This window comes from Boleophthalmus pectinirostris, unplaced genomic scaffold (assembly GCF_026225935.1).
Source record: "Boleophthalmus pectinirostris isolate CB_2022bp ecotype Guang Dong unplaced genomic scaffold, ASM2622593v1 HiC_scaffold_7, whole genome shotgun sequence".
Classification (NCBI taxonomy): Eukaryota; Metazoa; Chordata; class Actinopteri; order Gobiiformes; family Gobiidae; genus Boleophthalmus; species Boleophthalmus pectinirostris.
Genome location: NW_026571473.1, coordinates 7679165 through 7695118, shown reverse-complemented (window position 1 = coordinate 7695118; position 15954 = coordinate 7679165). Strand labels below are relative to the sequence as shown.

The window sequence follows — 15954 nt, the reverse complement described above, 5'->3', positions numbered from 1 at the left end:
AGCTGCCACAGATGAATGCTGTTGTTGTGTCCTTGGGCAAGACACTTAGCTCACTTTGCCCTCACTGTCTGTGTACACTGGTGTATGAGTGTGTGTGTGTGGATGGGTAAGTGGTTCTTTGTTGTAAAGTGCTTTGAGTGTCTTGAAGGATGAAAAGTGCTGTATAAAAATGTGACCATTTACCAAAATATGAATATATGATATTTTTACTGTTAAAGATAATCAGCGAATATGTGCACATGTATTTCATTTGGGATGAGAATATGTCAGCTGATTTCTATTTTATTTCTGTTGGCCTATATAGGCCTATCTATATTCTTGTTTTGATAACATTTAACATGGTCCAGTCCCAGTTCACCTTGTCATTCAAACCTGACACCAGTGGTTTATTATTACTCAAATGATCTGGTTGTGGTTTTGCAGCTGCAAATCATCTGGTGACACACTCTGGTTACGCTTTAATATTCTGAGTGTTTTCACTCCACTATTGCTGCGACAGCTGCCTGAGGCGGACTGACAGAACTAAGGCTGCCAATCCACACCATCGGCCCCTCCGACCACCATCTATACTAGGTACTGTTGGTAAATTGCCTTGCCCAAGGACACAACAACAGTTTTTGCTACTAATGCACCTGGTGTTCCCAGTGGTCTCCCATTCAAGTACTTGCATGCCCAACATGCCCAAATGTATGTGTACTTTTACTTAAAGGTTCTATATTACACAAAAATGACACTAATGAGCTTTTCATCATGTTAGAATGTTATTACCTCCTCAAGAACATAACATGTTTTGTTTCATTCATGTTTGAATAACCCTTTATTAGTTTGTCTACATTTCCATCTCTGTTCCACATTGTGATGTTGTGTAGTGGTCATTTTCAAGTTAACACCACAACAACACAGTGTTTCTCATTTCAGAGAAGAACTCAGCCTAAATATGCAAGTTTGTGTGTTAAACATGTGTGAATGAAACAAAACACAAGTCCAGGTCTGTTTGTGATGAGGAAACTACATTATAACACGGATCAGAGAATAATCTAATATGAGCCCTTTAAACTACTTCACCCACAACTACTAATCTATAAAATGTATAAGTCACTGCTCCGTTTGAGTCCTGAAAGGCGTGTCTCAGGACCACAGTGAGTAATTGTACTGTGTCCTGTGCGTTATAACTGTTGTGTTCAGGGAGATTGAAACCGGTCTATCTGCTCCAACCAAAACCACTAGTGTCACATAATAGCTATTCAATATTACAAAACAATATACCAAAGAAAGTAACAGGAAAATCAACTTTTACGAAAGAAATACAAGACGAGGAAATCACTTTATCTACAAAATTGAGCACAAAATATTCAGTCATTACAGTTGTATACCAGGTAAATGTGCAGATAACATTACAACAATAGTAGCAAGTATTTCAGTTGTAATACAGTGCAATACAGTGAGTGACATCTTTTGAGAACAGTTTTGATACTTTAAAGATGCACTATGTAACTTTTCTGGTGGGGTTCTGTCATCTGCTTGTCTCCACAGCGATGTAGTTCCTTTGTCTTGAATATTTCACAGTATTAATTTACCTGGAATGTCCCACAGTATGACATAACACTCATCTAACTGGTTTATATTCAATTAATTAAAAAACAAGCATTTTTACACACACACACAGCACACACAACACAGATCTGACCTGTAACTTGGCCTAGTGGCGTCACCTGCTTTTCTCCATGGAGATGTCACTGGTTCCACAGTATGACATTAAAAGTATATCTTGCAAATATTAAATTACTATAGTTTACATTGCTTGAAAATGCATTGTAATAATTAAATAAAACATGCATTCTTATGTTGAACAAGGTTACCATTCCACAGATCTGACCTAAAACTTGCCCTGGTGGCATCATCTACTCATGGAGATACATAAGTTATTACGGAACATTCCAGGCGAAACAACTCAATGGATATATGTTACTAGGTTCTTTTTTTCTTTTTTCAGTCCAAGAGTTTGTTTTCATACCTAACAGTTTGGACTGCTCACTCAGGGTCTTCCTCAGAGTGGTCACGTGATGTTGCTGTGACGTGTCCGATCATCTGATTTGTACAGGTTTTGGCACTGTCTTCCTACCGGTGGAGGCAGGACTATAGTGCCATCCACAGTCCGACTTCTTCAAGACAGTATCCCAGGTGTGTGAGAGTAAAAAAGCCCCCTCGTCCCGGTTTATAGTCCCATGGGCACGTTTCCGGACACGCCCACTCTGAGGAAGAGCGCTAGTGAGCAGTCAAAACTGTCACGTATGAAAAAAACAACAAAAAACTCTTGGTCTGAAAAAAGAACCTAATAACAAATTATCAGAAGACCAAATTAATCATTGGACTATTAACTCAATAGATATAAGGATGTAGCAGATCCTCCACCAAAAAAGTTACATTGTGCAATTTAAAGGACCCATATTATGCTATTTTCATCAAAAACATACATGGAGTTGTGTTTTGTTTCATTCACACAACTTGAAAACTACTTCCTCATGACATCACAAAGTAGATCAAAGCATTTTAAGCTTTGGAAATGTAGACAGAGTAACAATACAGAGTTACTCAAACATGTGTGAATGAAACAAAACACAACTCCAGGTCTGTTTTTGATGAGGTAACAACATTATTATTATAACATGGCTAAAATCACACAGAAATCGTAATGCATAATACAGGGCCTTTGACAGTAGCACATAGACATTTCTTACTGAGTTGTTATCAAAATACCTACAAAACCAGTTGTTGCTTTAGAGACCTGCCAAATGTAAACACAAGAAGCAAGCCCATACTATTACAGCCATACGCCATTGTCCGAGCTGTAACCTAATCTCTGAGCCAATGGGAGCCCTGAAAAGGTGTTGTGGGAGTCAAAGATCCAGTTGCCAGGTCACTTCTTAAAAAGGACTTTGTGCAGATGAAACCTGAGAGCTGGTGTTAAAGTGCATAAGACAGGTTAGACTGAAACATAGTTAAAACCATTATGTTTAAAGGTCTATTGTGTGTAACTTTTCGGGTGGAGGTGTTATTACTTTGCCCGAGATGTTCCACAGTAGCATTAAACGTATCTATCTCGCATTCATTCGGTTGCATGTGTTTTATTAATGCTTTAAAAAACATGAGCAGGGGTCGACTCGTCACAGATCTGATGCATAACTTGGCTTGATGGCGTCACATGGAGTTACATATGTCCAATGCAATACTGTGGACTAAACCACATCACCATAGAGACAACGATGTAACGGACCTTCCACCAGAAAAGTTACACAGTGCACCTTTAAGATTTTACTGAACATGGAGCCTCATTTTGGTGAATTTTATCCTTTTACTTCCTAATTCCTTAACTGTTACCTAGCAACCATAATGTTAACCATGGCCAAAACTTGTCTAAATTATATAATAGTTATGATTTGACTAATAAAAGCATCTTTGTTTTGTTAAAGGTACATTGTGTAACTTTTTAGTTCGGGGTTCGTCAAATGCTTGTTTCTATGGATATGTCATTGCACTGGAATGTTCCATAGTGTGACATTAAACAGCTCTACTTTACATTTATTCAGTTCCAGGTGGTTTTATAGCTCAAAAATACCTAGAAAAACAAATATTCTGACTGTAAGCGGGGTCACCTCTCCGCAGATCTGACCTATAACCTGGTTTGGTCTACATGAAGATAAAAAAAAGTTTATTCCCATACTGTGAAACATTCCAGACAAAAGTTACACAATGTACCTTTAAATCAATGTTTAAACTGCCAGAAAAGTGCCTTCCTTGTAAGTAAATTGTCCCTGAATTTTAGATTTAGACATTTTTTTGGTATTGATAACATAGGTAGAGGTATTCTGTTTTAAAACTGCTTCCTGTATTTTTTTCTACTTTTTTTCTGAACTTCTTCCTCACAAACTGCCACTTAACTGATGTAAAACTATGATACATAATTTACCACTGGTTCTATCTCACCAATTCAAGTAATACTAATTTAAAACACATGCAAACCTGTCATATGCACTTGAAACATTACAGCCATTTTATATTTCATACAGTAACTTGAACATTGCTAGTCCCACTCTTTTCATATGTAACCAGTTTTCCAACAGATTTTTACTTAGTTTCCAAAAATGTCTCAAAAAATTGACAAGACACTGTGGCCTTGATCAAATCTTTTCCACGTAGTTACCAGGGAACAGGCCCTCTCTTCCTCGTATACGGCCCGTCCACCAGCCAGATGGGTCTACAAGGAAAACACATTATGAAAAATATAGAAATGATACGAAGGAAAAGAAACAGATAAGATAATAATAAGAAACAGGCGAATGTGACTGAATTGTATATGGTAGTTCTTAAAGTTGGCTGTACTGATTTTTTTCCATGTATATGAGCTAATTTTGACTTGCCCCAGAACAGATATATTGTATTGCTGCGTTTCAGAAGACATCACCGCTCTATAGGCCAATATCATTTATCATCGGGGACAGCTAAAATTCATATTGTTCAGTCAGTAATGAAAATTATTAGGTTTCATATTTGGGAATTTACTGTTTAGGTATTTCATGGCAAAGTATGTAAGTACATATTCAATAGGGCTGATACTGTTGGTACTTTGTCATGAAAGATCCGACAAGTAAACTCACAAATACTGAATCTGGTATTATCAATTAGTGACTAAACCCTAGAACTCACTGTATTACAACATCATTTTGCATTTTTTACTATTTTAATTTTAGCAGCCTCCATCTGTTTGAATTAATATTGGCCTATAGAATGCTGTGATTTTATTGTCTCATTATCAGGAAGTGCATATTAACACTAGGGGTATGCAAAAATATTGGAATATGCATATAATGTGATGATACAGTATCGATATCGTGGGCTTCTGTATCGCCAAGAGTATTTTTTTTTGGTATATTTTAATAAATTATTTTGTTACAGTGCTACAGTTTTGTTGCTTGTTTAGAGGAAGGAAACTTGTTTATGCGACACATTTGACATTTTCACTGTTTTGAGGATTAAAATTTTGTGCTTCATATGAACTTTGTACAAGAACTGGTTTAACAAAGACTTTTAGTGTCACAGCCATCATTTTGTCTTTTTTTTAACTGTATAAAATCGATTTGAAATATATTATATCAAATCATACTGAATCAAAAGTTCACTATCGAGATAAATATCATATCGGCAACTTCTTAATGACGTCCAGCCCTAGTTAACACACTAGCTGTTGTTAGCTTTACTGTCACAGCAAAAATCCACTGGTCTCTAAGAACTATGAAATACACTTGTAAACTAATCATGATGAATAATTAGGATTAGGAAAGGTTTTCATTCCACACTCTTCTCTCTCATATAAGATAATTAATTTTATGATGATTATTTATGTTTTGATTTGTTTGTATTGAGATTTTAATGGATTTCTTGTTCTGTAAAGCACTTTGAATGACTTTGTGTACGATTTTTTGCTATTCAAATAAACTTGCCTTGCTTGGATGCCTGGAGAGCATAAGGTAAGTGAGGAATAACATTGGTCCACGGCAATTTGTTTAAAACGAGCTAAGCCTGTTTTATGCGTTTTTATAACATCAAAAATCTGGTACAACGTCTTTCAACACAACAGTTATATACAGGTTAAACTGGTCATGTTGTATTTTCATATGTGATATTATGACACACTGTTTTAGAATCAGTAGTTTCCAGATTTGTGATGATGGGGGTAATTATAGCTGCCCCCTGTCACTATTAAATAACACTGATCTATAGAAGGTTGTGATGTCATCTGAAACCCAGCAATACCTGGTGTAACATAAGTAAGCATTAAACAATGAGGCGCAGTGTGATAAACTTGCATAACACACAGCTCCAAGTTGTGTAATGCTCTACAAACTGAAATGTGTCACTTGGAAATGTGAAAAGCCTGTTCCCTGTCTGTAAATGTCAGTTATTTCAATGTTTTAATGATGTTAGTCACTACATGATAGAGCCATAATAAAATGTAGAATTTGAACCCAAGATGGCGTCTATGCTCATTGGTGCAGAGCGGGGCTAGGCTAAGTCTTACAAAGCTTTTAAGCACTTTGAGTATTTAAACATTTTAAAAAGTTTATGTTGTGAATATAGAAAAGAATCCCTACTAAATCCAACCTTCGTGAAAGCTCTCGATGTCCTATCAGCCTAACATGGGCAGTTTGAATTCCAAAAATGCATGCTATCTATTATTGGTTTACAGTGGTTGATGAAGTACTCAATTTTGTTACTTAAGTAAAGTTACTCAAGAAAAGTAAAAGTACCACATGAAAAAATCAAGTATTAAAATACCTGTCTGAAAATGTAAAAAGTAAAAGTATTTTGCAGAGATTTTTAGAACAATTAAAGGATGAAATGTAATGATTTTGAAAAAGAATTGGACAGATTTTAAGTGATTCTATTGATTTCTTATTTTTTCTAGCTGCTTTAGTTTATTGTGTTGGGACGGAACCTCAGCAGGTCTTACACAGTAAAGAACGATTAGGAAATAGGAAGTACAGATACCTGCTCTCAAATCTAGTGAAGTAAAAAAAAGTATCCACAGTAAAATAGATTTAAGTAAAATGCAGATACATAAAATATATGTATTTTTACTTTTGTGCGTTGTTACCTTCCACCACTGTTGGTTTAACAAATGCTCATACACATGTTTCTGTTAAATATGATACTGTACTCTTTACTACATTCACATTATTATAATCTAAAATTTGTGTGAGTGTTGTGTTAAATCAGAATGCCCTGGTCTGGTGTGACGGGCTCTCACTGCTTTACACCCACCTTCTTTGATGAGTTCGAAGACATCATTGACCTCAAAGCTGATCTCGTCTGTGTCCTGTCCCACATACTGATACAGAGCTCTGCAGCGAGGGGCCAGAGAGGGGGGCTGAGGTTTAGGGGCCGGAGGGGGACGCTGGCTGATGCTCCTCTTCCTCTGCTTCCTACAACAAAAAATACAAAATCATGTCATATAATTACATTGGTATTTCATAATTTGGAACTCATGGCTGTTTGGTTCATTTAGGGAAACACAAAAACTGCATGTGTCTGCTCCACTGTCACAGCCCTGAGCTGTCAAAGAATGCATGTGCTGATGCCCACTAGTCCAACCACTCCATGGCTCTGTGCAGTTTTCTATGGTTCTGATGGTGGTCTACCTACTGGCGGCTAAGTTTACAAACTAACCAAAGAGGCACAATGGGAATAATCTGGTCACGAAATGAAATGGAGCTGATGACAGAAAGGACATATCCTGTCATCAGGAAGTGAGGAAATCCGAAATTGCAGCATTAGGACTGCAGACAGGGTAAGAAAACACACTTAAGGACATCACTGTGAACGCCTCATGTGAATGAGCAGCTTTTGTACAGATCCAGATCAAACCAAACTATAGAGCAGAGCTGAGCTGACACAGTGAGCGGACGAGGGGCTGTGCTCTGCTGCGGGAGGGCATCCGGACGGCTCCCGCACAGCATACGAACATGTTATGAATGGAAAGCATTTGTCATGTTCATATATTTCCTAATAAAAGAAGCATTGAGCATGTAACATGTTGTTTTTCAGTGGACTCTTCTGATATTTATTTTTACGATTCTGGCAAGCCACTGAACGCGTCACACCACGCCCTCCGTCTGCTCTACTCCACCCCATATTCAGACACAGCACACCTCTTTTTGAGAGCTCCATGCCCCACACTTGCTCTAGTGCTAAGATTGGGGGAAAGATCAGGCCCCCTGTCCTTCTCAAACCCTATGGAACATCACTAGGATTCACATGCATGTGTGCTCAGGCACAGCTTATATTACATATATTAATCTTACAGTAGGATTATTTCAGATGACAAAACAAAGAATGGCCCACCTCTGCACAGCCCATTTAAACCAAATAACTGTCTAAAAACCTGCTTCCACAGCTAATCCATTATGTTATTGTGAGTCTCAGACAGTGAACTGGTCCATCTACATATTATAAGTCAGTGGGCGTTTTTTTTCTGACATGTCCCAACAGAAACTCTCCTTACTTTACTGCTGTTTTTGTGACTAATGCCCTTTAATTACAGGTTTCAGCTTCACATTATAAATATACAACACTTTTTTCCATCCAAAATATTAAAACAATTGCAATTGTTGAATGTGTTTAAGATGGAACAAAAACCATGACATTGTGTTTTGGAATAATGTTGCAATGTGAATAGTCACAATTGGCAAATCTCAAAAATACAATTATTCAAGTCCTTTTTACAATTTTTTTTTAAAAAATCCCTGATAATTCTGCAGTTGAGTGCTCTACAAACATGTTGAGAAATTCTTGGGGTTTTGGTATTTGTTTAGTGTTTAGTTTACTTTAAAAAATTCAGTCTTCTCTCAAATGTTAAAGGTGCACTATGTAACCTTTTGGCTGGGGGTCCATCACCTGCTTGTTTCTATGGATATGTCATCGTTCTCCCTGGAATGTTCCACATTATGACATTAAACAGCTCTACCTTACATTTATTCAATTACAGGTGGTTTTAAAGCTCAGAAATACCTCAAAAAACAAGGATTCTGACCGTGAGCGGGGTCACCTCTCCACAGATCTGACCTGTAACTTAGTCTGGTTTGGTCTCCATGACGATAGAATGGTTGAATACCATACTATGAAACATTCCAGATTCCCTTTCATAAGCTAAGGTTGCTTTTGTGAAGTTCTCATATTCAAACTTACTACATTCATAATATTTTGTTTTAAACGGTTAATCTCTCTCACCCTGACATGCCCTGGTCGGGTACGTTGAGGAAGTCCATGTTGCTCTGGTGATGCTGGCTCTGGGTGGGTGCTCTTTGGGTCCTTTGGGTGCCCAGTCTGGGGAGGACAGTGCTGGGGGGCTGGGACTGTTTGTGGGGGGAGGAGTAAGTGATGCTTTCTGTGCGAGGCGCTTGAGGAGCACGGGAGAACTTAGCGGCTCCGTTCTGGTAACCTGGAAAGAAAGAAGAAGAAATGCATATAAAACAATGAATAATATCCATTTTTATGTTTATATTAGCTCATTTATGTAAACCAGATCAGTTATTAGAGAAGGCCTAGTACAACAGAAAAATATTGCGCCCACTGCACCTTTCTGGCATTTTCCTTAAAGTATTAAAACATATACAATTTTGGACATTAAAAACAAGAAGTATGTTTTTTCTGCCAGTTTAAACATTAAACAAAGTATATCTATATTTTTATTCATGTACATTATGGAAAAAATGGCCTTTGGTTTCTAGAAAAGATAACTGTCTCTTTCTAAGTTACTTCTGCTGCACATGTCCATCTGCTAAGTAGAAATAAAAACTTGTAAACAAATAGTCACACTTGGGAAAACTATGCATTTTTACATTTATTACATTTTAGTGATGATAAACCTAATCAGTCACCAGTATCTCTTAGGAAAAGGTGATCTTACCTCTGTTCGTTATGTGGTTCCTTCCTCCACCATAACTCTGGGCGCTCTTTCTTGTGGGCTCTGATTAATAAATGTACACTGTTAGTCAAACTTCATGAACATACATATAATTATTATTAGTTACAAAAACATTGGACATGATGAGTTGTTGTTTTTATTCTCAAGGTTTCAGTCAGAGAGCAGAATGAGCTTCACATGATTCTCTCATTTCTGGTGCCAGTTTCAAGCTGAAATCCAGTTGGTTTAAACCTAAAATGTCTCTCTGATCTGAATGGTCACTACCTAAACTCCAGCACCTATAGTCAGTCATGAATCAGTCTATATACTCATAATACAATGCAAAAATCAATATCTAGGTTAATATCTAAGTTAAAATTACTTAAATTAAATATAATAAACATTTTAATTTATTTGAGTAGATTCAACTTGACAAGTAAAAATATGGACCAATGGAATAAGTGTTTTTTTCTTAATTCAAGCAACATTCAGTTTTGTTTCTTATTTTAAGTGCAAAAAGTTGTTGTTTTTCTTATCTTAAGTGTACCAGGATGTATTTTCATATTTAAGTACATAAAGTCTTGTTCTATTGGCAGATATTTTTACTTGTTGAGTGAAATTAACTCTTAAGAACTTTTAAGTGTCCTCTATCTGCAGATTAAGACACTGGCAACCCAGGTTCAGTTGTAAGTGTAGTTACTTTTTAAAACTGTAAATGTGCAGCATATATCCAGCTCCCTTAACATCCCACACATGCTTATATCCATGTTACTCACTGGAGGACTTGGGCAGGCCGTCGCCAATAGTGATGGTGAGAGTTTTTCCTCCAGGTTTGATTTGGGACAGGTCCCCGGAGCCTCTCTGGAAAATCACGACTCTGCTGCCTCCTCCACCCCACCCCTCCTTCTTCACCCGGAACTCCAGTCTGTGAGCACACACCAAAATGTGAGCAAAGAGGTTTAGATAAAAGTTTTAAAAAAAACAACAACATGTACTTAAGTGACGGGATCAGGAAGAGTCAGACGGATAATTGTTTCCCTCCTTTTTTATAAACATGTCAGACAAAATTCAACTAGAGCTTTGCATTATCTCTTTACAACTGTTCAAAAATATGAACAATGCAAGAACAACTAAACCATGTAAGTTAACCCAGAGCATGCTCAATAACCAAAATCCTCAAGCGAAAGTAGCCCTGTCCAAAACTTGCTCAAGATCTGGAGATGGATTAAAAGTAAATTCCCATTCTAACATACTAAATGCTTGAAAATTTAAATAATAAATTACTAATCACAAAAAAGTTATGTATTTTTGATCTTTTTCTTCAGCTGCCTAAATCACAGTTTCTCTTTTAATGACAGAACTTGAAGACTTGCTATTATCTTTAAGAGGAAACTGAAGCTCTGTGTGTTTGAGCTGCATAAATAGTTTACTTGAGAATCCTTTGTTATGTCGCTCCCACACACAGTCACAATGTACTACAAACTGGGATCTCCTGGGAGGTTTTGCAGTGTTGCTTTAAGATTGGCTTTAAGCGTTACCACGGCAGCAGCTTGTTTGTGTCTCTGTGCAAATTGATACAGGTGCACAACACAGAGAGGTCTAACCAGGCTGAAAAATAACATAGAAAACACAGGACTTGGACTTGGTTGGTTTGGTCCATCACCTGTTTGTTTCTTTGGATATGTCATTGCTCTGCCTGGAATGTTCCACAGTATGACATTAAACTGCTTAACTTCACATTTATTAAATCACAGGTGGTTTTATAGCTCTAAAATACCTAGAAAAACAGGCATTCTGGCTGTGAGCTGCATCACCTCTCCACAGATCTGACCTGTAACCTGGTCTGGTTTGAGCATCTCCATAGAGCAAAGTATTTGACAGACCTTCCACCAGAAAAGTTACACAATGCACCTTTACGTTTCACAGACTGACCTTAAATGCATCGTCATGTTCAAGTGCTATGATGGATATTTACCACAAACTATACTACTAAACTATTATACTTTTACTTCAAACCAAGAAATAATAGCAAAACATGAAAACCTGTCTAATGCACATTATATAATTATGACTTATTTGACACCAGTCTCTTGCTATTTTAACATTTAAACATTAAGTATAACTATCCGGGAATTAATGTTGTAGATATCAACAACATTGACAGTATAATTTCAACTAGGCATCATTTCATTTTGGAAAGTGGGAATTGTCATTTGAGATATCTGTAATGTCATTTTGACTAGATAATAGGACAGTTCGAGATATCTGCACTTCAGTTTTGACTAGGCAAAACAGAATGACAGATATCTGGAATTACATCAATGAAAACAACATTCAACTCGCCATATCATAAATGACAATTGCATATATCTGTTACTCAGTTTTGACCAGGCACATTGAAAGTTAAAGAAATCTCAAACGTCATTATAACATCATGACACAGAAAGCACCACGTTGTCTCTAGCTACTCGCAGTGCACCAGTCTGTCCAAAAAGCCATTCGTCCCTAAAGTTAAACAACTATCAGTGTTAAAAATTTTTTGTTGTTATTAATATAATTTTCAATGAACGTTTCACTAGAGTGCATTAACAAAAAGACCCTAAGATGCATTCTGGCATCTTACTGATAAATTAACTTTCCATTAACAGCTACAGGCGCCATGTGGAAACACTCCATTCCCATCTGAAGTGGGATCATTTGCATACAGATCATGATACAGATATCTGCAACATCATTGCGACTCGTCAAAACTCCAATTCAAGATATCTGTCATTATACTTTGACTAGTCACAATGAAATTTACGGATATCTCCAATTTCAGATATCTGTAATCAAAATTCATTACAAGATATCAAAAATTTCCTACAACAAATTATGACTATCCCAAATTCCAATGTGCGATATCTACAACATAATTTTGACTAGTAATTCCAACGTCATTTCACCTAATCAAAAATTTAACAAAAATCTGAAAAGGAGAATGTAGATATTTTCAATTGAGGTGAATTAAAAATATTTTGGACTTGACTTGTCAGAATCAAATTGTAGATATCTCAAACCAGAGTTACAGATATCTATAATTCAGCTGCAGTTATCTTTATCTTACATTGTGGATATCTGTAATAAGGAAACCCATACAAATTAATGGCAAAGGGGACGTCATTTGCCCTGGGAAGAATGTCATTGCAGATATCCAAAATCTTCTTTTTGAACAGGCAAATCTGAGTTAAAGATATCTACAATAATTATCCAGCTACAGCTTGCCATATGTGTCCAAATAATGTCCCTTGTGGATCAATAAAGTTTGTCTAAGTCTATGTCCAAATTTGGCACTACTTGTACCTGTAACAAAGTACAGTACTATTAACCATATAACTGTACTTTTACTTGAGTCCACATTCTTCGTGTTTTTCCCCTCTGCAGGTGTTGTTTGTAGTCTGACACTGTACCTGTCAGCGAAGGAGATGGTCAGCTTCCTCTTCGTCACTTCTTCATATCGTTTGGACAAAAGGCTCAAGAACTCAGTTTTAAAGTTGGATTCAAGGAGGCTGTCGTACTGAGCCTCATGTAGAATAAAGAAATCATCCTGACGTGTACTGGAGACACAAGATACAAACATTAGGCACATAGACATCCATCATTTATTTATTCTTTATTTGTGTCTATTTGTATTATTTTCCATTATTTTACAAACATAATAAAATATATGAAACTTTAACGTAATTTAAAACAACAACTCACCTTTATGTAACAGATAAGTCTATGTTTCTGTCAATCATCATATCATCTTTGCACTGTTTTCTTTACGACCTCTTGTATATAACTGTCATACACTGCATTTATATTACTATATTTGTTTTTTATTTACTTGTACACACTTTTATATAATTATTTCTTATTTGACACCAGTCTCTTGCTGTTTTTTATTGCTACTTATTTAGGAGTTTTATTACCATTTTTATATTTTTTACTCTTTGTTATTGTAATATATTGTGATGTATGAGCTACTGTGTCCAAGTAATTTCCCTTGTGGATCAACAAAGTCCATCTAAGTCTAAGTCTAAAATATGCACCATAGGTAGAATCTTCCAGCTACAATATAATATAATAAGGTACAATAAGTTATGATAAGGTAGTCCTGACTGAGACTAGATCAAGATCTGGAGATGGATCTCCAGGCGCACACTTCTCTTGAAATTTCCTTAGGGGACAATAAAGTGAACCAAAACCTTATAGTCTGGGAGCCACAGTCACATACAGCGTCATATAGTCGTGAAATTTGGAACAAAGAATCCTGACATGATGAGGAATACAACAGTATAACCTTACATGGGTTTATGTATTTATGTTTATAGTTATTAGACCATTTATAGAAATAAATATTAAAAATTGCATTCTCAAGCACAAATCCTCTCCAGAAACTAAATGATTATAGATATCTCAGCATGGAATTATAAAAAACTTCCTCTAGTCCCCAAAAGGTAGCAAAATAATCGCAGTGGAGGGGTCTGGCTCCCTGACTATTAATCTTTCTGATCTGAAAAATTTTAGATTTAATCATGTCATACTCACTGACAAGGGGAAAGGGATGTTTTCCTATTGATTATATTGTACTGTCATGAATCATCCAAAAGGTAAATTCACAAATGTTGAACCTGATTATTTCTCTTACTGACTAAACCCAGGAACTAGCTACATTACATTAGAATTATGAATTATTATCGGCCTGAATGTTGTGATATTGTCTGACAGAAAATTATACCTTTTAATCGTAAACTTGTATGCAGTTATTACCTGAGCGAGACTCCACTGATGCTTCCAAACTCTAACTTTCTCTTCAGCACTTCCTTTATCAGGCCTTTGTCCGGCCCCTTCTTCTCCTTCTCTCGTCCAATCAAATAGATGCCTTTAGGGGTCAGGATCAGATCTCTCTTGATCGACTAAAAACAGGAAATTAAACTACATTAAAATGTATTAGGAATGCAGTCACACTTGTTCTGGATTGGTCCTGATTTGAGCCAAGTTTAGTCCTGATTTAGACTTGGTTTGGTCTGTTCTAGTCCTAGTTTAGATTTGGTTTAATCCAGATTTTGTTTCAGGTTTAGTTCTTTTTCAGGGTCAATTTTGATGTTATTTATTGATGCACTATGTAACTTTACTGGTGGTGGATTCGCCATCTGCTTTTCTCTATGGAAATGTTATTGCTTTGCCTGGAATGTTCCACAATATGGCATTAAACAAACTCTATTCTGTATGTATGTATTGTATTTTTGTTTTACTGCTCAAAAAACACACATACTTAAGCTCTAGTTGCATTACTGTGAGCAGGGTCAAGCCTCCGCATATCTGAACTTTGTAACTTGGCGTTGTGATTCTACCTCCTTGTCTCCATGAAGATAGATTAATAGATTCATTAACTGTGGAGCATTCCAGGAAAAGCAGTAACATCTCAATAAGGATCCTCCATCAGAAAAGTTGCAGCAGAAATAAATAAAGTTTCACCTTAAATCTTCGGTCGAACTTGTTGACAGAATCAGCGAAGTCCACTCTTTCTCTTTTGGCTAAAAACTGTCGTAGTTCAGGCCTCTGCTCCAAACCGAGATAATCCCCAACAAAGTTTCTATTGATGCTGTTTCTCCTCCGCTCTTTAGAGTTGTAAAGGATGTCCGAGGCTGGGGACAGAGGAAGGAGTAAAGACAAGAAATATACTATAAAAATATACCTGTGCAATTCATACAGTTTTAATCAAATCATAATCAAGATGTTTGCAGATTACGATGATAAACTTGGGGCATTTTGTTTTAATTTTAGTCAATCCTGTAGCAGTAAAATTTTGGGAGAATTAAATGTCATTGTAAAAATCATGTTTATTTGTTTTTAATGCAAGAACCTCTTTTATATTTTAAACACAAATTGCCAGTGCTGAAGACTCACCCTCCTCTCTCATCTGCTCGTACTTCTTCCTGGCGATGAAGCGTCTCCAGGCTTTTTGGATGATCCGAGCAAAAGTGTCAAACTTTCTCTCTCTCATTTCCTCCAGAAGGAAAAGCTACAAACAGGAAAAAGGATAGTTCTATTTTATTTAAGACAAAGGTGAAATTTTAATGTTTATATCTAAGGAGGTTGCTGTTTTTGGAGGTCTGCCGAATTCTAACATGAACGATACATTTCTGAAATAAAGATGTTACTGAAATTAAAGGTCCTAAAATTTACTCTTGTGAGCTTTAAATCGTGGTACAATGTTGTTACCTCCTCAAAAACATACCTAAAATTGTGTTTTGTTTCATTCACATATGTTTGAGTAACAATTAGTCTGTCTGTGTCTCCAAAGATCTAAATGCTCTGTTCCACCTTGTGACATTACACAGTGATAGATTTTCCAGCTTCCTTTTACCTTTTGTTCTGTAAAGATTGGCAATTCCGGGCCTGAAATTATCCAAATACTTCTAGTGAAGGTGTATGAAGTTTAAAAACACAGTAAGTCCAGGTATATT

The 15954-nt window shown here is 36.4% G+C and overlaps 1 protein-coding gene across 2 annotated transcripts in view; it reads right to left on the bottom strand.

The window, feature by feature from the left end:
- Window positions 1-1305: 1305 nt before the first annotated feature.
- The window catches only part of myo1f (myosin IF), a 50768-nt gene continuing 36119 nt past the window's right edge, over window positions 1306-15954 (bottom strand). For both annotated transcript variants that reach the window (XM_055164980.1, XM_020933346.2), the window contains exons 21-29: window positions 15395-15509; window positions 14963-15132; window positions 14255-14400; window positions 12910-13056; window positions 10237-10385; window positions 9464-9523; window positions 8785-8995; window positions 6820-6980; window positions 1306-4255 (exon numbers count right to left, since the gene is read on the bottom strand). In XM_055164980.1, coding sequence (XP_055020955.1) covers window positions 4179-4255; window positions 6820-6980; window positions 8785-8995; window positions 9464-9523; window positions 10237-10385; window positions 12910-13056; window positions 14255-14400; window positions 14963-15132; window positions 15395-15509 — 1236 coding nt within the window. In that variant the 3' untranslated portion in view covers window positions 1306-4178. The remainder of the gene's footprint in view (window positions 4256-6819; window positions 6981-8784; window positions 8996-9463; window positions 9524-10236; window positions 10386-12909; window positions 13057-14254; window positions 14401-14962; window positions 15133-15394; window positions 15510-15954) is intronic.